Below are 23,645 nucleotides of genomic sequence, written 5' to 3'. Positions count from 1 at the left end.
TTGTGAATGAAGGGAGTTGATTATTTAAGCATATTTGCTATTAATCTGCGGGTTGTTGAAAAAGCTTGCGAGCTTGTTCCATCCTTCTTTCTCATCCCCTCCGAAAATCCTGCGGGCTCTTACCACCCTTCTTCTTGGCTTCTAACTTCTTTCGTCTCTCTGCAAGTGCCACTCCATCTGTATCCTTCTCCTCAAAATAAAGCAACTTTCGTATCTGGTTTGATTTGAAGCATCTGTTAAGGAGATTAGATAATCTTGCAGTGGTGGACCATCAGTTTGTTAGTTTTATGCACTTTTCTTATTTAACTTATAATTCGATGCATGTGAGGAACCCGCTCTAACGGTTGTTTGAGGATAGCGTCTTTTAATTTTCTTTATTTCTCCTAGTGTTTCTTGTTGGGTTTTAATTGTCTGCTTTTATTTTAATAAAGTTTAGTTTCAGTTCTACCCATTGTGTCAGTTTTCTTCTTCTGTGTCTATATCAAGGCTGAATTGCATTTTAGTATCCATAGAGAACAAAGAAGTTCTATTTAATTTCAATCAAAACTAAAACAACAAACTGAAATGGAATAAAAAATATATAGTTTTCATACATTCAAATCTGAAAGAACAAACAAAAAAATCGAAAAAAAAAAAATTACCACAAAGTTCTGGCAGACTGCCAGCACTTCGATTACAGGTCAAAAAGCTATAATAGATGGCCAACAACAAAACATAGAAACGCTGCTTATCGTCGATAAAGAAAGAAACGAGACTAGCAATTATTAGACGAGTACAGCTTATAATATTGTTTGCGAGCAAGATCCTTACCAGTTCTGTACCATTATATGCAAGATTGGTACTGTACTATTAAACCAACCCAATATAGATTGAAAATATAATTTCTTCTCAAGAGAGTAGCACTTTCCTGTATAATAGCCTTGGCGTGTATCATTCAATGCAACGCAGCTTGAGCAACCAGATCTGCATACTGGTCTGAGACGTACGACTTCACCTTCATCACAGTCTTTCTTCCATTCTGCGGTGGAGTTTCAAATTTCTTCACCCCGATGACAGTTGTTAGGCCTGCAGCAGAAGGAAATGTTAAAAAGAAAAAGTTAAAGAAGCCAAATTGATTACTAATTTCGCTGTGTTGATTAAAAGAAAATTTAACGATCACACCCTTAAAAATAAAGCAGTAAATAATGTTTTGTTTTTTAGCTAACTAGCTAAATGTAGAAAAGAGAGCTAAAATACGAAACTTGGCACTTAAACTAGGGCATCCTACGCTTCCGCGTGCATCTAGAAGAAGACACTCCAACGTGGCGCCTCTACTTTCATGGGATCACGAGGCGCCTAGGGGTGTAAACGAGTCGAGTTTAGGCCCTTATATAGCTTGGCTCGTTAGTTGGAAAGTGAGCTCGAACTCGAACTCGAGCTCGTCTCATTGTAAATGAGCTCGAGTCGGCTCGTGAGTCATGGGCGGGAATTTTTAAATTTAGGCGGGATTTTTAAAAATTAGGCGGAATTTTTAAAACTTAAACGGAATTTTTAAAACTTAATCAAAATTTAGAAAAAAAAAATATAAAATGCATAACATTTAAATAAAACTTAGGTTGTTTTATTAATTTCTTAATATTTAAATTTAATAAATAAAATAAAATTATTTTAAAAATATTAATATTTATTCGAGCCGGCTCGCGAGCTCATGAGCCGAGCTGGTACAAGCTCGAACTTGAGCTTGTTTACTAAACGAGCTCGTTTACTAAACTCGTGAGCTCGATAAGCTCGGCTCGCGAGCCCATAAACGAGTCGAATTAGAGCCGGATCGGCTCACTTACACCCCTAGAGCCACCCATGGATCAGCACCTCAATATTGTCTATAGATTGGGCATTCTACTACCAAAAATCCTTGTAATTTGCTAGAGCAAGATTTTGTGCATGCCTCTCAACATCAAAGTATAGGGTACCTAATTCTTTTGATTAGCTTGAAGTTCATGTTATGTTTGAATGAAATAGAAAGAAAACTAATGACATTCATATCAAACGGTGAAGATAATTATGAACTTTGAAAAATCAATTTCAGTCTCTTAACTCTATTTTCATATACTTGCACTCATTCCCCACATCCAAACATGCCCAAAGAGAATTAAAGTAGAAAAATGATGAATTTTGCTCAATGGTTAAAAGCCCCCAACATCAACAAAATAGCCTCATCGGGTAATGATTTGTAAACTGGAGACATTATTACGTGCAGCGTCCAAACCATCCGGAGGCGAATCCGGACGCACCACATCACCCGGGTGCATCGGGCCCCGGGTGACGTGGCACGTCCAAATTCGCCTATGGACGAATCTGAACGCCGCACGTAATAATTTTTCTGTAAGCTGAGTGGAAAACACATGGCCAAGTAATTAATTATTTAAGGAAAACTAAATCAAGGTGATTTATATACATAAAAATTTATATAGTTATACTCACTGTCATGTATTCGGGCATATAAAAATCTCTCGCCACACCAATGCTTCAAGGGCTTCATTCTGATTCTAGTGCTCCGCCGCACTCCAGATTCCCATACAGTGCCAGCACCTAAATACCAATTAAACCCAAAACAAATCAATCCCATACATTAACTTCTGTAATTAAAAAATCCATTAACACAAGTACAACAGAACACATGAGATCCCAATTGTTAAAATATATGTTAGAGATTGAAAAAGAAACCTGTAAGGCTTTTCCTTCTCAAAATTGAATTTTGCTTCCTTCGCCTGCTTGTAGGTTCCTCTCGTTCCAATTTTCTGCTTGAAGATCCTCCAGAAGCAACCGTGAGTCCCTGATTCTGAATGTTTAAAATGTTCATAACTATATATAAACTCAAAATATGATGTTCTGAAAAACTGGAACAGCACTAGATGATGTCATTAGATTGCAGTGTTAGTAAAATCTAAAGAGATTTGATGCTGAACTCAACCAAATATGAAAAAGCTCAAGTCACTAGATATACTATTAACATGTACCGCCAGTTTGTTCCCAACAAGCAAAAGCAAGAAAGAAAATTTTCACAGCAGACAAAGCAGCGACAATTCATTTAAAAAATAAAAATCTTATTCCTGAGGAAAACTAACAAATATTAAATCCTGGATTTGGTTAGGCAACCATCTGAAATTGGAACTGCTAAGCGTATCTAAACATGTGTGCTCTATTTTTAAGCATTGCATCATATCATCCTTATTTCTTTCAATGCAACAAACCATCAGCTTTAAGCAAATATCTTTTTGATTTAATCAAGGATATTATTACTAGACATTTGCAAAAGCATGTACCCTGGTCTATCCTTTTTTTGGCTGATGATATTCTTCTTGTTGATAAGACTAAAGGGGGAGTTGGCGGAAAACTTGAATTATGGAGGTCATCCTTAAAGGCTAAAGGTTTTAATTTAAGTAGATCTAAAACTAAATACATGGAGTGTAATTTTTGTAATAATAGATCTAGTGAGGGATGGTGAGTCTGGTCGATCAAGTCATTAATAAAAATACACATTTTAGATATCTTGGGTCTATTGTTCAAAGTGATGGTGAAATAGATGAAGATATTATTAGTAGAATTCTAGTTAGGGGTTTAGGTAGAGGAATGAATCGTGCCTATTGTGTGATAGAAAAATACCCCTCAAACATAAAAGGGAAAAATCTATAAGATAGATAGAAAAATACACACGACTGCCTGTAGTAACACAGTACCACAAATCCCACAAACTATTATATTGTTACATTGCATAGAACTAAGTTAACCACATAAGCAAATATTAAGCAGTTTCACAACAAAATAATTCTTAGATGCAGGTTTCAAAGTACAAATGTGGTAACTAACCTAATCAGACCAAGTTTGCAACCGATAGCATTCCTAAATAAGGATTTTCCATTAACCATCGGATTAGTTTGAAATAATAAATTTTTTAATATTTCATCATTTTACATTGAATAATTTCAAGCATTACAGCAAGATCATTCGAATTATTTGGGAAAAAATTATATACAACACGTTAATCTAAGAAGAAATTCCAATATCAGTAACTAAAAACTAAATCACCCTGACAAAAGAAGCCTAAAATATGAACAATTGAGTTACATAACATTGATGGGAAAATCAGCATGGCATGCAAGATTTGACTTTTTTTCAAAGAATAAATCTATATTATAAATCAACATGGCGGATGTGTTCTCACTTCTCAATACTGAAAGTTTCATTCAAGAAAAAAAATTCATAGCAACATGAATGGTCTCATTATTAAAGGCTGCAGAATAGAAACTATAAATATAGCAGGTTATTCAAGTCTGCCTAGTTTTTTATCTAAAAGCTAAGAGTAAAACATGCAAGTATCAACCTAAAAAATCTGTTTAGGTCAAGCTTACACACATGAATGAAATTGCCATTGATTTAGAATGCCCATAAACTATATTGAAATGAAGAAAGAATGACAGTGGATAGAAAAAAAACAAAATTTTGAACCAAAACAGGATAATGTTCAACTATAAGAAGCTTTACCTTATTCCTTCCATTCAGATCTTCACATGTCGCTTCCAATTGTTCATCAATCAAAGCAGAATTTTCTGGAAGGCTGTCATCTGTTCAATAAGGTGGTCATTATCATCCCCATCATCATCATCATTAGCCTTTCCCCACCAATTTGGGATAAGCTATTTAAATTAGGTAATCTTTCATTACAGTGAGAAAGTAACAATAAAAGCAATACAGACCACTATTGTTTTGAGTTCTGGAACGTTCATAACATTTCATTTAGGGTAATATGCGTGAACAAGACAATGTGATGGATACCTGATCGTCAGTATCTCAAGTCATAAGAGCTTAAAGCATGAGCAAGTTTTATTTTAATGATTAATAAAACCAAGCTTGCATACATTTTTGAAGAAACACAAAGCATAGCCTAGAAAAAAAACTTAATTTGAAAAATAAAATAGCACATTGTCGTAGTATGACAGAGATTGACACCCACCAATTAGAGCAGGAGTCTCTCTCTCTCTCTCTATCCCACACACACACAACCAATCAACTACCTCACTTCCCCAATAGGTTCTCCTTCAATTATAAGGAACAACTAAATTACTATATATCTACAAACGCATCAAGTATACATTGTCTCAATGCAACAACAGCCCTTTAGAAAGGTTATCTAGCTACCGTAAGCAATATGTTATGCCTGCTCTTTCTCAAAACTCTTAGCTACGTCAGCTACCTGAATAATTAACCTATGTCATGGTCAATAAAATGAAAGAAGAAAAAAAAAGGAAAGAAAATAAAAGAAGAGGGATGCAGAATATTGAAGATAAAGGGAATAAAGAAAAAAATAAACTCAGGTTTGTGTCAATAAAGAGTGTTAGTGTGCTGATAAATAAACAGTGCCACAACACAAAACTTGTTCACAAATTACCCATCTAATTAAATGTACCAAGCTAAGAGAATAGCTGGGAAAACAACAAATGGATCTCGTATTAGAAATAAAGGAAACTATGCCCACAAATTAAACCCCTATCAATAGAAGCCTTCTAAAATGAGGCGCTCATTTAAAGAAATATAAAGAAATATAGTACTCAAATACAAAGTCATCATAGTTAAAATGACAATAAATACCATCTGGCGCCTCTGAATGTAATATTTGTTCCGAAGCATCAGTAATCACCTGAAAATTGACAGTAAACTTACTGAGCATTACTTTCTCAAAAATGTAGCACAAATTCAAATTACTCTCCTCAACATGTGAGGTTCCGTATAAATTAGAATTAGTTTTTCGTTAACTAACAAGGGGCTGAAGCAAATTTTCACTAGAATGGTTTGCTAAACTTTCTGTTGGTCTGCGATCTACTGAAGCTGAAGACTGGCCAGCCTAAGAAAAACATGAAAAGCATCAAATTATCAAAATTATAAATCACAAACATGCAAATAACAAGACCAAAATTTTTACAAAGCATTAGAACTACTTGCCTCCTCCAAATTAGCGCCACATACTATAGATACAAACTCTTCATCAGAAATAGTTCCATTTGGCCTCTGGCATGTGTCCTCAAGTAAAATAAATTGGCGTCCTATAGGATCTGATATTTTCCCTCTGCCAATGTTCTTATCTTCCTCAGAATTCTCAGCTACTGGAGAATGCATTTTATCCTCAAAACTCGACCTTTTTAGATATGACAATCCTGGAAAGGAAGCATTCTGAGCATCCTTAGAGCCAACATCAAGATGAATAACATCTCCTGGCGAAATAGAAAGCATTTCCTGGATTTTACTTAATGAAGAATCTTCCAAATCAGCATATGAAAACATGGGCAGTTCACCATCAGTGGTATTTTGCAATAAGTTCCTTTTCAAGGTTGATATTTTAGCAAGTCTACCCTGTATATCAATTAATGGAATGGATTTTTTCAAGGCTGATAAGTGATCAATGGCATTTGTCATCTCTGCATCAGGCAGCTTAGTCTTCAATGTCACCTGCTCCAATTCTGCTGTCCCATCAACTCTAATTTCATTGCCATCAGGCTTATGCTTCTCCAAATCCTCCTGCATTCCTCCCTGACTGCTCGGTAATTTCTCTAATCCATCAGCACTGAAAACATTGCAATTAGAACCTAGTTCCGTAGAACCATCACTCTGCTTATCACGATCATTTTGATGGGGGAAGCATGGATCACCCTGCGGAATTATTAATGATAAACGCTCTTTCAAGTTTGGCAGCCCATCAATTTTATTTCTGTTTGCATTAGACAAAATATGGCTAAGTTTGGGGCTTTCAAACTTATTTTCTGTTGGAATGGAGAATGGAAGGCCTCTCGACTTCTCCACATGAATTGGAGTAATCTGCAGGCTCTCCCTTACAAAATTTGCTATACCATCATTATCTAATTCTTTACATTTAGATAAAAGCCTCTCTAATTCATCAAATTCCTTGTCTACGTTTGAATCTGCGAAAGAAGTGGACAATAAGGAGAAAAAAGATTAAAGTAGCATGCTTAAAGAAATTAATTGCTTATATAGGAGCATACCAAAAGTTTCTGCATTTCCAGCGAGTTTGCTTTCTGGTGCAACAGTTTGTGAATTCTTGATTTGGCTTATTTCTTTGGAACAGGAAGCAATGGTTAATTCAGAAATATTTACACCATTGGACTGGGTAGATTTTTCTATATGATAATCCTCCACGGTACCAGTCATAACTGGAAACTTGAACACATTTTTTTTTCTGACGGGAAAGCAAAGACATGAGACAAACCGAATCAAGATTAAATATTATGACTATTTTTCATCAATGCAATAAGCAAGTTGACAATATTCTCCTTATATCTGCCTTACAGTGACGGTATTAGTTGTTCATTTGCTATAATCGTACATGCTGTGAAGCTCAAGGAATCAATCAAATTCACAAATAACTGTGAAGCTCAAGGAATCAATCGACACAAATAACAATGAAAAATCAAGACTTTCTTCCATTTTCTTCTGTTATTGAACAGCGCAAAAGAAGATAAATCATGAACCTTTACGAAGAAAAATGAAAACCAAGAAGTGTTCCAAAATAAAATTAACAAGAAAGATGTCTGATTCATGATCCTTATATAAATTTCTGACTTGCTTCAGAAAATTGGCTTGAGCAGCAGGCAAGTATTGACCAAAACGGAGATGGGAAAACACACAATCACAGAGAGATCAAGCCATATGATAAAAACTAACTATTTCTTAACCAAAATTTAAGCTAATTATTCTGAAATATGAATGACGATAAAGAAAATATTGTCATGAAATAAACTTTTTTAACATTAGATTTACATTTACAAGAAAAAATTTACACAATATTCTTTTCAAGATGTCTTTCTATCTACTAAATAAAGATTATTCAGATGTGAACTTCTCTTTTGAGTTGGACTATTGAAAAATACTGAAAAATTACAAATTTGAGAAGGAGATCATTGAAAGAAAACATAGAATACCCTTCAAGACCAGGAAGTCCGGGACGACGTTGGCGATCTCTTCTGCCTTGAGGTTGGCTGAGCTTCGGAGAAACCTCACCTTTTAGTTTCTTTACCTCTTTCTCCGCATCTGTCATGAAGTCCAAGATAAAAAAACAAGCATTCCCGATGCAAATTGAAATCATCACAGAGACTAAAACAGTTTTGTGAGCAGAGGATTACTTTCAAGCATTCTATAAGTTGAGAAATACTCAATTGGATCAGAGATATGCTCAAGACAACTGTAGTCTATAACTGGCCAAGATTGACTATCTGCCACAGAATCTTTTAAAATAAGTAGGGGCTCAACAGAAAAAATAGACTTGAGGACAATAGATGCTAATGGTAGCCATCATCTGAATGCTTAAGATTATGATGGATTACTTGATTCAACACAACATGGCCTCTTGGAAAAGTCATCTGATGTCCCCATCTGAGAAACCTCAGCAGCAGTCGTCTTAGCTGAAAAGTTAAAGACAAGTCCCCCCCTGATGCAAATAAAAAGAGAAATAAAACTAATTGGATCTTCAAAAACATGCATCAGCTCCAGTTCAACTATCTGGGAAGCACAGAAGATAAATCATTGATGAATGCATCTTCAATCTTCATATAGAACAACATCTTTAGTGAATGCCATACATGCATGTCACTAAACTTTAAGGTATAGCTATAGCATAATAATTAAGATGAGCCAAAGATTTGGATGAACTGATGAAATGGCATAAAATTGAAATTCATGCGATAATATCCAATACATTGGTGCATTACGAATTGTGATCGACTGGAGATAAAACATTATAATGTAGAATGAGTGCCAATGTGCCATGTTTTCCAAAGCATAAGTGCTTTTTTTTTTCTTCAATGATGATGCTTATTAGTAGTAGATCATTAGCAAGTTATATCACTATGCATCACCAATGCTTACTTTCACTATAATGCTTGATATATAATGATTTTATCAATATAAATGTCAGAGTTCAAAGAATTTTTTTTTTCCTTGTCAGAGTTCAAAGACTTTAAAATCATATATTCTATGCAAAGTTTGAACGATCATGTCTTTGTTGTTGTATCACATACATAACTGCTCTAGTCCAAGCCAAGGGTAAGCCAATATTATTTTTTGCAATGATGATCTGAAATGATAGAAAACAAGCTAATAGGCACAAAGACTTCAAGCAATATCCAATTCACGTCAGGACTAAACTAAAATAAAAAGATACAATCAGAGAGTTAGTCTTTCATACAGGTTAGTTCCTCAAGAAATATGCAATTTATCATCAGAATAATCTAGAAAAAAATTAAAAATCATTCAACAGTAATTTATTGCTTTTAATGCATCTTTGAATCATAACAAAATTTGGTTAGATAGAAATGACCTTTTTTTTTTCTTTAAATGAGAATTTAACTCTTAATAGGGCACAATGAAGAAAAAGAATTCATAAGCCAATCCCACATAGTGGGATAAAGGCTTTATGTTATTGTTATTGTTGTAGTGGTTCTATGAATTGAATAATAGGAATAAATCACAATCCTTCTTAGAAAGAGAAACAAAAAATAATTTCAATGAACAAAGAATCACAGCATAGATGTTTAGGTATTTGCATTGTTCCGAACAATTTTTAAAGCAACCAGTAGGAATAGAGCAAAAGGAAACTTTTTTAAAGAAAACACAAAAGGAAGAGCCACATCAATTAAGATGCAAACTCCAGGTAATCCTACAAAAATATGTCTAATACTCTAATCTAATAAATGGATGAAATGTTTACATGCAAGAGATTTCTAAAAGCTGGAGAGAATGTTATTTTCAAGTATTTTTTACTGTATTGGAGACTACATCAACAAAATTTTGAGTTCTAAATATTAAATAAGAATATAAAAGAATGCAGATAAAAAATTTTGTACGGCATGGAAATCCTCAAAGACTCAAAGTCAAGGGAATGGGCCCCAACAACGGATATAGGACTAAAAACATCACCCCCTTGAGAGACTTTCTATTGCACCAACATAAATTGACATATTCAAAAGTTCAGAAAAATGGTGAACAACAACAACAGTAATAACATCAAGCCTTTATCCCACTACGTGGGGTCGGCTACATGAATCTTTTTTTCTGCATTATGTTCGGTTAAGAGTCAAATTCTCAATTAAACCTAATAAAAGAATGTCATTTTTAATATTTTCTAACCAAGTCTTTTTAGATCTATCTCTATCTTTCTTAACATAAGTCAAATCTAGTACATCTACTTTCCTAACTGGGTCATCAAAAGGTCGTTGTTTTACATGACCAAACCATCAAGGTGACTCCCTCTAATCTTATCTTCCACTGGAGCTACTACAACATTTTCACATATATGCTAATTTTGTATCCTGACTCTAGGAGTAAAGCCACTCATCCACCTGAACATCCTCATCTCTACAACACTTAACATTATATTATGCTTTTCTTTTAATAGCTAAGATTCTATACCATAAAGCATTACAGGACTCAGAAAAATGGTGAAGATTAAAAAAAAATCAGTAAGAAAGGTGATAGCAATTAGCATATAATGAGAAGATAGCTGACTGTGAGGATTGGGAGGAATCAAAGACTGTGTTAAGGAAACGGCAGAACAGAAAGGGCACACCAACTTTCCCTTCAATAGATTTTTATTATAAGAGGAGGAAGTGACAGTATAAAACAAGAAAAGAAGATTAGCAGCAGATCATGGACACACATCCTTAGGGAAAAGTCTGATGTCCTGATGGCACAAAAGTGAATGACCAAGTTAAGAAGGGTGGGCAAAGGAAGACTAACAATTATGTGAAGCAACTGCATCAACCAATTCCCTCCTTGCCAAGCAGTAAAGTTAGGATTTACTAGGATATCTTTCTCCCATGGTAGAGTAGAGAATTATATCGAACAGAAGATGAATCTTTTCTTTTGTAGAAAGTAGTAAATATTCAGTCACCTATCTCTAGTAACCTTCAACACGTATTGTTCAAATTTTGATTGCCATGGAGGCATTAGCACCTAGCTCACTGCACCACCCACAACAGTTTGACCCTCAAATTCAACCAACACCTCCTATAGATATTGTTACATAGTAATTGCCAACGGCCCTAGTCAAGCTTGAACCATGTAAAAGCCAAATGGAAGAGAAAATTTGAACTTGCACCATTGCATCATTGAATCATCCAGCTTGATAAGATCTTTATCTCCTCTCACAGTTATTTGGGCGTACAAAACTGATTTAAAATTTAAAGTAGGAAAAGCCAATGATAGAATTGTTTTCTTCCAAAATTTATATGAACAAAATAATAATTTCTCCAAACAATGTTTAAATTGTGCAATGAGGTATTAAGGCTTTTTTTTTTTTTTTGTAAGGTGAGGCGTAAGCCTCGAAGCATTTTAAGACATAAGCCTCAAAATTAAACCATCAAATTAATAAAAAATATGAAATTATATGTAAAATACTGGCATCAAAGTAAATTGTTAATGTAAAATCATTAAAAGTCAAAGCAAGGCCATTAAAAGTTATACAAAGCTACCAACAACCCTAACAAAATAGTCTCTAGTGCTCCAAGTTTAACATAAACAAGTAGTATAAAAGCAAAATTTATGAAAACAAATTTCTCCTCCACTCTCATCACTTAAGAGGGTCTTTCTGAAAATTATCATTATAGTTAATTAATTTTTTCACCTTTCTAATGTTAAATTTATTGAAATGGGTTTCCAAAAACAAGAGGAGAGTTGTTGGATAAAAAGCGATGACGGTGCAACAGTGATGGCGACAAAGCAGGATAGGGCGCAAGCATGAGGGTCCCACAGCTACGAGTTTGAGGTCATGCGATTATTTCAAATTTCATTTGGTTCAGGTATCATAAATAGATTTAATTTGATATATAAAGTTTATAAATGAAAATTTCAAAATTACCTTAACACTAATTTTCATGACTTATGCCTCTTCAAAGTTCAAACTTACACTAAGGCATGCCTTAAGACGCACATTGTAAAAACTTGAAAATATGAAAAACCCTTTATAATGAAAAATATGAAAACTTGCATATTAGCACTGCGACGTTGTGCTATCGAGCACAATGGCTCAAGGGGGAACTGGAATTTGACACAGCGGCATTGATGCTTTTTGTTGTACAATAAATTTGGAATGAGCATGCGACACAACGACGCTAGTTTGTCGTGTCGTAGCGTCGAGCACTGAAATATATATATATATATATATATATTCCTCCACTCACACTCTCTCCTCTTTTCTTGTTTCTTTGTCTCAGCCACTCTCCTCTTTACTTCGTTTCCTTGTCGGGGAAGGAGCTGAGGAAGGGAAGAAGATAAGGAACAGAGAGGAAGCTTTCCGAGGCTTTTTCAAATATTGATTCTGTAATAAAAAAATATTCTGATCATAGTAAGTGATATCTACTCTATATCTATTTTCAATAATTTTTGGTTCAATATATTTCTCTCTTGTAAGTGATAAAAATATGATATTTTTGTTTTAGTGAATTTTTATCATATAACTTTTGGTATGTGATAGATATCATTTTTATGAACATTTTGAATGACTTATATTGAAGTTTCACCGGATGATTTGATTGATATGGCATTTTAATTGAATTAAGTAGGAAAAATATTAACCGCAAAATGATCAGCTGCTAATGCATTAAATCTGGATATGGGTTATATGATATGCATATGGTTATTGTTCATTCGGTAAGGACATGTATTTTTGCATTATACATGCATATGACAAGAACACTATAGATTTACATGTCATGATGATTGTATATATGATGTATACATGCAGGGGTGGAACCAGCCTTAATTTTCAAGGGAGAAAACTTATAAGTAATTGTTGGTGTTTCCTCAAATTTGGCTCGACCCTTAACTACAAGAAAAATGGTCAATAGCAACCTCTATTTGTTCATATCCTTGATTGTCGTACGCTTCGCAGATATATCGAGGGTCTAAGGGGACAGCGCCGCCTGGCGAGATTTGACCTGCCCGGTCAGGTCGTGAGGTCAAGGGGCAGCGCCCCCAGAAAAAACTTTGGTTGTAAGAATATTTTTGGAATTCAAATAAATAAATAAAATAATAAATTCTATTTACTATTTGTTTAGGGCAATTACCTAAAGACCATAGTATTTTAAAACTTTTAGGGAGGAAATTGCCTAAAAACCCTTGTAATAAAGACTAAAAATAGATAGAGATGAACAAATTACTTAAAGAATATAAGAAACAATTTTTTTAGGGGGGGTGATTGCCCCGCTTAAGCTAAAGGGGGTTTCACCCTTGTATACAGGAAGTCAAGAAGCCATACATAATGTCTTCTATCAAGATGTATATATGATATGAAGTATATGATATACGCAAGAGCAGGCAAATGAATGAATTGATGTGCTAGTTGAGTCGGATGAGATTGATACGGATATGACTGATAAGATGATAGATGAGTATACTGATGACGACATTAAATATATATGAAGGTTATTATTATTATGATTAATATGAAGTGTGTGTAAATGTTACCCTGTATAACAGGGTGAGCCAAAGGGTTTTCCTTAAAATAAAGATTTGATGTCAACATGAATGTTAGTCTATAACTGATTGACCGATTACGTTGACGGGCAGAGAGTGACGACTCTTTATTGATAGACCAATCAGATTAATTATTGATGGACCGACTATTAGATTGATGTCAAACAAGCATGACATATGATACATAGACATATGAAGACTGATGACAGATAGACCAATGAGTGATAAGACTAATGATTTTTAAGATTGAATACTAATTATTTTGATTGATGATAGTGGTAGACTAATTGAATGATATAAGAAACATGAATGATATAGAGCAGACTAATAGAGTACTGATATGATCATATGATGTATGACGAGGATACATATATATATATATATATGTGATAAGATTGTATATGAATTACATGATATTGTTCATATTGACTGCTATAGGTTCCTACAATTATATGTTTACTATTTTTGTTATGTATTGATTTCAGTTGTAGATATTAATGACTTGTGGGGCTTTTATGCTCATTATATAGTTTTTACATGTTTTCATATAAGAGTAAGGAACTAAGGACCATGTGAAGTGAGGTTCTAGACAACATACTTAATTTTTCATAATGCACTTATCAGTTATTCTTTTGTAGTCATCATGTGTAGTAGTAATGGAGCGAAGGACCAATTATTTGTATTCATGATTATTGAACATACATTATTTTCGGCTTCTATCAAGTTGCAAATATTACATAAATGTAGTTATGTTTTCCACCGTTTATATCCTGCAATTTATATGAAAACAGTCGGCTCTGATTGATATTTAAATTAAATGAAAAAGAAACGCAGTTTTTTCGACTTAGATCCTGGGGCATGATACGCCTCACCTCTAAATGTAATTATGTTTTCCACCGTTTATATCCTGGGGCATGACAATGCAAGCATGAGTCATCCGCCACATTACCTTTTTGTGTTGAAGCGAGCTGAGCTTTTGATTGCATAATATAAAACCATAACTCCAACTTATGGAAGTTGCACACAAAGATAATAGTTTCTCATTTTACCCAAAAAAAATTAAAGATGTGGCTATTGGGGTTTAATGCAAGCTATTTCAGTATAAATTTAAACCAATGTTAATGATCATAAATAGTTGAATTATGTTCTTACAAAAAACACCTCCTTGCAAAAGTTAAATTATGATTGAAAAGGATTCCAGGAGCTATTATATAATTGTAGCACAAAGTTTGAAAAACAAAATCATCATAGACAATTTCTGTTTAAAACAAAAGTCACTATACAAATGGAGCAAAATAGGCCACAATTAGTGTGCCAACTTCACCTTCTTGTTCAATCATTTCGAATCATCATAGGAAAAAATAACATGTCTAGAAGCAACGAATTTGTGTAGTAGCATAATTGAACAAAATCATGCATACCGCTCAACACCAGGAAGACCAGGAAGGCCAGGTCGACGTTGACGGGCCCTTTTTCCTTGCAATTCTATTTGACCTTCGTAACTTCTCTTAGCCAAAATATAATTTCCGTCTTCAAAGCTCGAAGCAGGAATGCTAGAGCAGTTGCTATTGCTTATCATCTTTGCATGTTCCAGAAGCTGTGCTGACTTTTTCAGCGCCTATAGAAGCAATGTGAGTATTATAGGAAAAAACTAGGTCAGATTTTATTTATCTTTAAGAATATCCGTTAGCACCACGGAAAAATTAATCTATGAACTGCTAAAGAGTAAATCCCACTAATCTGCTAGTTATAAAATAAGTACTTTAGTACTAAAAGAAACAGTATCTCATTATTTCATAAACTACAGCAGTTCTCAAGCCAACTAATAAAATTTGCAAACATTAACATGAAAATTCGGCTCAAAACGAGGAACCTCATTAGTTCAGCTGATCCAGCGAACTGTTTCCGATTCTTAAACTTCCAAGAATCCATGCTCTGATACTAAGAGAAGAGTCAATGTTGAAGAAATTTTACCGTGGAGTTGAACAGACTGCTAATGTAGTCTGGATCATCAGACTCGAACAGCGCAGCTCCGGCGGAAAACGAGGAGCCGAAGGTCCGAGGGAGAAGATAGGTGATCGGGCAGTCGGAGAAAGGGGCATCGGTGTCCGATTGGCTAAGAGTGGCTGCCATTGACGCCAGTGATGTCATGTCCGAAACCCTAGAGAGAGGAAGAGCGGATGGAATTTAGGCGGTGTAGAAGCGCGCAACTGAGCTTCTTCGGCTAACCTTTTTGAATTTGTTTACAAACGTAAACTGAGAAGGCGGGCCTTTGTAGCCCGGCCCAGAACATGCAAGATTTTATAATTTCTCAAGAATATGAAAAATAAAAAATTACATTCAAGATTAGGAAAAAATCCACATCAGCAGCCACCACACTATGCCATAAATAAAATAATTTATATTATTTTAAAAAAAAATCAGTCCATGCATAGATGGTTCAAATAAAGGTTATATTTTGAATCTAGATAAAAAACAATAAAAAAAAAAATTAGGTCAAAAGGTCAATCCTCTCATCATAAGTTCTCTTCACTAGTTTTACTTATTCCCTCTTAGGCTCCCTCCCTTCTCTTAAATTCTGCATTCAACTCATTTTTTTTAAATAAGTATGAGCCTGCTTAGGACAGTTTTCTTATTGCATTGCCTTTAAAACAGCAACTACAATTTCATTTGGTTACTGTTTTATTATCGCATTCCCATTGCTTTTTAAAAAAGTTGATGATGAAAGTTTTTGTTTGCAACCAGGGTAGTTATGTTACTTTCCTGCGGTAACTTCATATTAACGTTACAGCTATCATAAATAGGCCATATATCATTTATGAATTTACTTAATTATTGCCATTGTTAAATATTATTTAATAGAATTTATTTAGATGCTTAATATGTGTAGATAAAAATTATGCATATGAATTTAGAATTCTCCATGGATCACAACTAACTATACTAAGAATATTTAGTGAAAAAAAAATTGAAAAAGTTGAGAGATGAAAATTTTCTAGAATAAGAAGCTTTGGAATTTGTGTTCAATTACAAAAAAAAAAAAATTGCATAAATTGAGCTAATCCCTTGACCCAGTATTTAGAAATTTTGGGTTGGAGATTAGACATTATAAAATTGGATACATACATTAATATATAGAAAATAAGAGAAAATATAATAATGATGTATTATGGTCGAAAAGATCGACTTGATGCAGTCATCTTTCGAGCTTCTAAGAAGCCATCAGCTTGACGTGCATTAGTAGTCAAGCAACTAAATTTTTTATCAATAGTTTTCCTTAAGAATTTATCCTCCTTAAATTGTTGTTGAGGTTGAATTAATAAATAAAAGTCGCTATGGTCAACTAATAAGCTATACTCATAAACTTATACAAGTTCTTAGATAATGTGTCTGATTCAAGAGAGTTCTATTGCAAATTGATTAGTCACTTTAAACCTAAAATCGAATGAATCAAGTTAACATGACGTGAACTAGCTTTGTTTGTCTTAAACTAAGTCAACTCAACTTGAATCAAGTGTTCTAGATATTTTGGAGTACATTTAGTTTCATGATTCTCTTATAGCTTTGGAGGTTTGTCACAAAAAATAAGATAATATGAAAATAATTTTCATCAATTAATTATAAATTATTATAAATATTTATTTTAATACTAAATATTAGTCAATCTATTTAAAGTTGACTTTTGTTGATGTCCTTTCGTCCATATTAGCCAAAGTTAGCCTATAAATGAGATTGTAGCTTCTTACTCAAATGCTTGCTTTTTTTATTTTTTTACTTCTTTTAATGTCTTTATGATATGTAACTTCATTGTTCCTACTAATAATGGAGGTTCCAAATGACAAGATTAATATCTTAAGGGATTATATATATATAATTATTAATTTATTCAACAACACAAGAAAGAAAGAAATTATAAAAAGAACAATGAAAAGAGAGTAAAATTTGAGGAGATGAAGTATAAAGGGGAGACTGAAGAACTAATTGTTTTTTGAAGTCTCTAGCTAATCATCATTCTTCATTCCCTTCTATTGTATATTTACATGCTGCTTTGCTAGCAATTATTCTCCCTTAAGCTAAAATTGAAACTAGGAAAAAGTTAAATTTTGAAAATAAAATTAAAATTTTAATGTAATAAATTATATCAATTTAATTATACTATGATACTTTTAATATAGTTCTATGAGTGAGCTTTTAGGTGAAACATCCGGTGTTGAACCTCCTACTCACCAAAAACTTTCAAATGAATGAATGGAAATTGGTTTGGTGGTGGTTCTATCAAAGTTTGATATTGCTTAGATGACATAGAGTTTGGTGAAGTTGAAATAATCTAGTGGCCTATTATAGCAACTAAGGCTAAAATCACTCAACCACTTATACACTACCTATGAAAAATGAGTTCTTTAATCAATTGGATGGTGTGGTTGTATTTTTTAAGATTGATTTGAGATTAGTTATCATCAATTGTGAGTAAATGCTGAAAATGTGGCAAAGACAACCTTCAGTATAAGATATGGGCAATATGTGTTTATGGTGATGCATTTCGATGTGATGAATTCACTAACAATATTCATGGATCTAATGAATAGGGTTTTTAGGGAGTATTTGGATATGTGTATTATTTTATTTATTGATGATATTCTAATATATTCAAAGATAGAAGTTGATAATGCAAGATATTTGGAGTTGATTGTAGCGATCTTGAGGCAACACAAGTTATATGTTAATTTCTCTAAATATGAGTATGATTAAAGTTAGTGGCATTTTTTGGGCATATTGTAAGTAAAGAGGGAATTTATGTGAATCCCAAGAAAGTGATGGCTATAGTGGATTGGTTAAAGCTGACATAAGTGATAGAGGTCCATAATTTGTTGGGCATGGCAGGTTTTATAGAAAGTTTGTCAAAAAAAAATTCATAAATCATGATCCCTTTAACAAGATTTACTCAGAACGTCATATCATTTGAATGAACATCATATTTGTGAAGTTAGTGAGTGTTTGATGTCAGTCTTTGTATAAACTATTTAGATAGGAACCAAGGGATTCAAGTATACAATGATGCTTCCTTTAAAGGCGTGGGTTGCAGCCTACAGTAGAATGGGAGGGTCGTTATGTGTGCTTCCAGATAATTAAAAATATCATAAATATCATGCTTATGATATGGATTTGGCGACAATCTTGTTTGCATTAAATATTTATAGGCATTATCTTTATGGTATAAAGTGTAAGATCTATATCAACTAGTACAGTTCGAAGTGCATCTTTACTCAGAAAGAGCTAAATTTAAGACAAAGGAGGTGCTTAGATTAATAAAATATTATAATATGGATACCATCCATTAGCCCGGTAAGGCGACTATGGTGCAGATGCCTCGAGCAGGAAGTTAATTGGAGTTATAACCAACCCAATTATTATTAAACAAACCTTGATTTGGGAGCTAAAAAATGTTGTAATTAGATGTGGTATGTCATCTAAAGTGAATACAATAATTATTTTTTCAATCTTTAACAATCAGTCTCCAGCTATAGTTGGATCATTTGTACCTTTAAATGTTGGGGGTTTAAAGGTTTGGAATAACCTCAAATGTTGATACATCTCACTTCCAATTTAGATATCGGTCCACTGCTTGAAGAAGATTTTTCTATAGATGTCATTTTCTTACTACTTATTATATCATGAAGTTCTTTAGACTTAGATGCCTCATTTTCTCTGCTTCTCTTAGAGGTATTTTTAGTGTGCATTTCTATTTCTACACATGGCCTAGATGATTGACCATTCAGACTTTTTGGCACTTTTGTAGCATATTTATCTAAAATTATACATGTATAGATAATTTATATAATACATGTGATCATTTTAATGAATTAAATCATCTTATGTCTGCATGCTTATTCAACTATATTAGGATGAATGTAAGGCTCAATTCAACTTGCAGCTCTATAAAAATTAGATTCATTTAATCTCAACCAACTTCATTTTTAAATCTAATTATTCTTTCATTACCTTTAATTTAGCTCTGATATCACTTTCTGTCAATTTGGAGTAAATAGATAGAGAGAATTCAAATAGACATATCTCTTACTAACAGCTATCCTAAATTACTTCTATCACATTCAGAATAGTAGAAATAATCTATTTCAATTATTCCAACATAATAAATGTTTTAGTTTAATAATTTATATCTAATTTCATATTTGAAAAAATATTCATGATATATAAAATAAAATACATAGCTTTATTAAACATTTAAATAAAGTTACATAACCAAAAGTCTTACTATAAAACTTCCTACACCCAAAACTTATTTACATAAAATATAGTCACCCTCCTACCTATAGTACCGTTGGCTCCTTCCCTTTTCATGCAATACAACCACTTCTAGAGAGCTAAAAGCTCATTGAAACAAACAATCCTAGTATAAGAAATAAGAAACCATAAATGATATTTGAATCAGTAAAAGAATCATAATTAGCTGTATATATGTTAAATGTATATAATAGTAAAATTTATTGTATGTATTATTTTAACTTTCCACATTCTTCTTGCCTTATTTATTTTCCTATACTTCAGGCAAGTCATATGATGGCTGTAGGCTTTTACACACTTACAACTCTCTCATTCAAGGTTGGATCTTAACTTAAAACTTTTAGAAGAGAGAGTGTGTCAGGTACATTCTGTACGGTCCCTTATGCTTGCCTCATAAGGTCTTTCTCCTTTACTTTTGCAGCCTTAACCTCCATATATGATTTATCTTATTAGTTTTTTCATTAACCTTGTTATTAAGCTTCAGATTTTCTTAACATATGTATGTCACATTATTTTACAACATGTAACAATTTTTTATATAAATTAACTCATTTGAACACGTAATGAACTTAACTGAACCAATAAACTAAAAATATAATTAATATAAAAATAATACTATCACAAGTATATAAAAATACTGCTACAATTATATAAAAATGTTACCATTTTTTATTCTACAGATTGGGTATCTCACATCATTCTCTCGACCAGGTAGGATGATGAATTTGTTCTCCTAAAGAATCCCGTGCTTCTTTTCCTATTATAAACAACCTAAAGGATTTTTTTTTTTCTTTCATAAGTGCATCCTACTTAACTTATTATTAATGAAATTAGCTTATAATACCTACCAAAAGAATGTGAAATTTACCTCAAATAAATTTGTCTGCATTCTAAATGCTTCTTTTTTTTTCTCCCTAACCTCCTCCTTTCTTCACTTCATTTCCTTTCACTTTTTTACCTTATCCAATTCTAAATTTCTTTCAGCAGCCCGCACCAGCTCGCAGCACCAATAATCCCGCAAATTTCTTTCAGCTTTTGCTCGAAGCTTGCTTCAGAGAATCCTAGCTAGGAATAGTGAGTGGGTAAAGGAACACAAATGCCTTAATTACTAATACATCTCCACTATCTCCACTAATGAAATATAATATTATTCCCTTAATTCCACTAAACCTTCCCAGCTTTCCCAACCGTATGATCCAAAATCCATTTAATTAGCCCTTTACATGTATTAATTAGTGGATATGCTACAATAATAAAAATATAATTTAATTAACTATCAATTAAATACTTAAATTTAAACAAACAATCCTAGTATAAGACTTCATCATCTTTCACCTTGCCTTGGTTATAATCCCTAAGGAGAGAGAAGAGATGTTATCATACATGGAAGGCCATGATGTTGAGGAATGACACACCAATGGAAAGGTTCTTGATGGCAATGGAGGTGGGGATAAGATAAGCCTAACAAAGGGACTTAAGTGAGGCGACTAGCATTAACATAGTCTTTATGGCTTTAGAAGCAAAATCATAGGGTCTAAGAAACTTATGATAATGGATAAAGATGTTGGATGTGAAGTTAGTATGAGACTTATAATGAACTTTTCTTTCTTTTTACATAGTATTAGAATATTTATGCCCCTATTTCTTGTAGAGGCTTGACAAAATTTTTTATCTCAAGGGCATCTGTCATAAAAATTGACTTAGGCCCTCATTAGGCTATCCTCATTAAATTTTTTATGCCACAATCTCTACAAAAGAGTGAAGATATAACACTTGATTTGGAAGTGGAGCTCCATCTCTAAATGAAAGCTTGCCATACAATTCTTCTGGAAGGAAACCTTAGCTTTTTCCTCCTTAAATAGCATCAAATATAATTATAAAAGCTATAAAAGCTAGATAATTTCTTGATTTTTGTTAAGACTCAAACATAGATGAAATAAATGATTTAAATTTATTTATACTTTGATCTCTTGTATGATAGACATTACAAACTTAGGATAAATAATTAACAAGTATTTTCTAATAAGATTTACAAATATAAAGAGTTTTTCCTTAAATTAATTATAATTCTTAATTTAATGGTATTTTGCGACTGCCTATAGTACATGGCATTTACTTCCCACAATGATTGCATAGAATGAGATAGCATAAATAATGATTTAATTTTAATTGATTCATGTAGGAACCTCATTATTAAAAAAGTGTAGTTTTTTTAAGTGCATGTTAGGCTACTTTAATCCAAAATTACAACAAAAGTATAACTTTGTGTGCAAAATCTTATATCTATCCTCCTCTCACAAAGGTAAAAAAGTAGGAGGATTGATATAAACATCCTCTTTTCACAAAAAATTACAAACCATTGCAAAATGGACACAAAAATCAATAGTAACTTTGTTGTGTTTTCTTCAAATATGTAACAATATCACCTGGTGGAACTGGTGAAGCAAGCTAAGGTCAGGAGACTCCTCTAGTGAACCTTTTCAAGGCTCTTTGGTAAATGATTGTCTATTATAGTTGATAATATTACTATTATCACCCTCAATGATGACTCCTTTAAGCTCAATCATCCATGGTTTAATGAGTTTTTTTATTAATAGCATAGCCACAAGTTCTACAAATTAAAGTATTATCCCCTATGCTGGCACAACCAAAAATAAAATGAGTATATTTTAAAATCAATATGATTTCTACCAAAATATCATCATTAGAATTTAAGTTAGTCATAACTTTTACATGTTTAGTAACTAAATAGTAAACATTCATCATTATCAATGTTTTCTTAAATGTTTCACAATAATTGTAGGAGTAAACAAATAAGATAAGCCATATAGAAGCAAACATATATTTTTATTCATAATAAAGAGTTCAACTTACAATCATTCTAACTTATTGAAAAGCTGAAAGAAGCAAACAACCAGTTTACAACACGATAACAGGAGATCAAACTTAGCAAGATAGCAACATGAAAAGTGAACTCCAATAAATCTCAACAGTACAACTTGGTAACAACGGACAAGAACTGAAGGACCAAAACTCTAAAAAACTAGCTAGGAGCAGATAGATCAATAATGGTTGGGATCAATTTAATTGTATTCTTCATAAACATACCACGTTGTTCATGCTCTTAGTTGACCCTGCAACAAAAAGATACAAACTCATTAACTTAATTTAGTTCAAAGAAAACAAATCAATAGAGATGAGTAAGGAATAATTGAGAGATTATTTACTGGGAACAGTCAATGGAGGGGCTGAAATTGTAAGGGAGGGTGACGCCACATTTGTCTGGGAGAGTCTCAATACGGTTAAGCTCATCATTGGACAAATTTTCAGCCATTGATTTTTCGCAGTTGCAAGCAGCACGGCGGTCATCTGTCGTCCTCGCTGCATTTACAAGTCCGGTGAGCCCCCCACAGCAGTCGGATGGCACATCCCCACCGGACCTTACATAGTTCAGGCATGGCAGCAAATAGGACTTCATATCCACACAGTTCAGTGCAGTGGCCTCCATTGGCAATCTCACCACCATGGCTACCGCCACTAGTATTGCTATCACTGCAGCAATGGCTTGAGTCATTTATGTTAAATTTAATTCTAGCTAGATGTTGTTTGCCTCTATTTATAGAGCAAATAAAGAGGATGATGTTGTAATTAGAGATGCCAATATATTCTGCCTTTAATTTTCTTTATTTGCATTATTAAACTTGTAATATAATAATTCACCCGTAAGCATCAGCAAAGCTATATGGCTTAAGATATAAAGCAAGAAAAATGGTGTTTTCTGCTAAGGAGGAGTTGATTGGTATTGTAAATAAATTTATCTCTTAAGG

The 23,645-nt window shown here is 33.1% G+C and overlaps 2 protein-coding genes across 2 annotated transcripts; both read right to left on the bottom strand.

Moving 5' to 3' along the window:
• Window positions 1–673: 673 nt before the first annotated feature.
• On the bottom strand, window positions 674–15,777 carry LOC110093226. Its single transcript, XM_020818042.2, has 13 exons — window positions 15,490–15,777; window positions 14,937–15,133; window positions 8,370–8,473; window positions 8,169–8,258; window positions 7,968–8,076; window positions 7,032–7,225; window positions 5,977–6,950; window positions 5,795–5,878; window positions 5,626–5,674; window positions 4,522–4,601; window positions 2,704–2,818; window positions 2,461–2,568; window positions 674–1,065 (listed from the first exon to the last, which is right to left on the bottom strand). The coding sequence occupies exons 1-13, from the start codon at window positions 15,664–15,666 to the stop codon at window positions 935–937; spliced, it is 2,412 nt and encodes an 803-aa protein (XP_020673701.1). The 5' UTR covers window positions 15,667–15,777; the 3' UTR covers window positions 674–934.
• Window positions 15,778–22,820: 7,043 nt separating this feature from the next.
• On the bottom strand, window positions 22,821–23,325 carry LOC110093224 (non-specific lipid-transfer protein 1-like). Its single transcript, XM_020818040.2, has 2 exons — window positions 23,046–23,325; window positions 22,821–22,952 (listed from the first exon to the last, which is right to left on the bottom strand). Exons 1-2 carry the CDS (start codon window positions 23,294–23,296, stop codon window positions 22,943–22,945), a joined length of 261 nt encoding a protein of 86 aa, XP_020673699.2. The 5' UTR covers window positions 23,297–23,325; the 3' UTR covers window positions 22,821–22,942.
• Between the last annotated feature and the right edge of the window lie 320 nt (window positions 23,326–23,645).

This window comes from Dendrobium catenatum, unplaced genomic scaffold, assembly GCF_001605985.2.
Source record: "Dendrobium catenatum unplaced genomic scaffold, ASM160598v2 original_scaffold_86838, whole genome shotgun sequence".
NCBI classification, from domain to species: Eukaryota; Viridiplantae; Streptophyta; class Magnoliopsida; order Asparagales; family Orchidaceae; genus Dendrobium; species Dendrobium catenatum.
This window is presented reverse-complemented; position numbering and strand designations above follow the sequence as displayed.

Excerpts from the sequence above, each read along its gene's own strand:
- LOC110093226 (XM_020818042.2), bottom strand. The coding sequence starts at position 15,666 with ATGACATCACTGGCGTCAATGGCAGCCACTCTTAGCCAATCGGACACC. Across the intron at positions 15,134-15,489 it reads GCAGTCTGTTCAACTCCACG|GCGCTGAAAAAGTCAGCACA; the intron begins GTAAAATTTCTT and ends TTGCTTCTATAG. Across the intron at positions 1,066-2,460 it reads ATATGCCCGAATACATGACA|GCCTAACAACTGTCATCGGG; the intron begins GTGAGTATAACT and ends CTTCTGCTGCAG.
- LOC110093224 (XM_020818040.2), bottom strand. The coding sequence starts at position 23,296 with ATGAAGTCCTATTTGCTGCCATGCCTGAACTATGTAAGGTCCGGTGGG.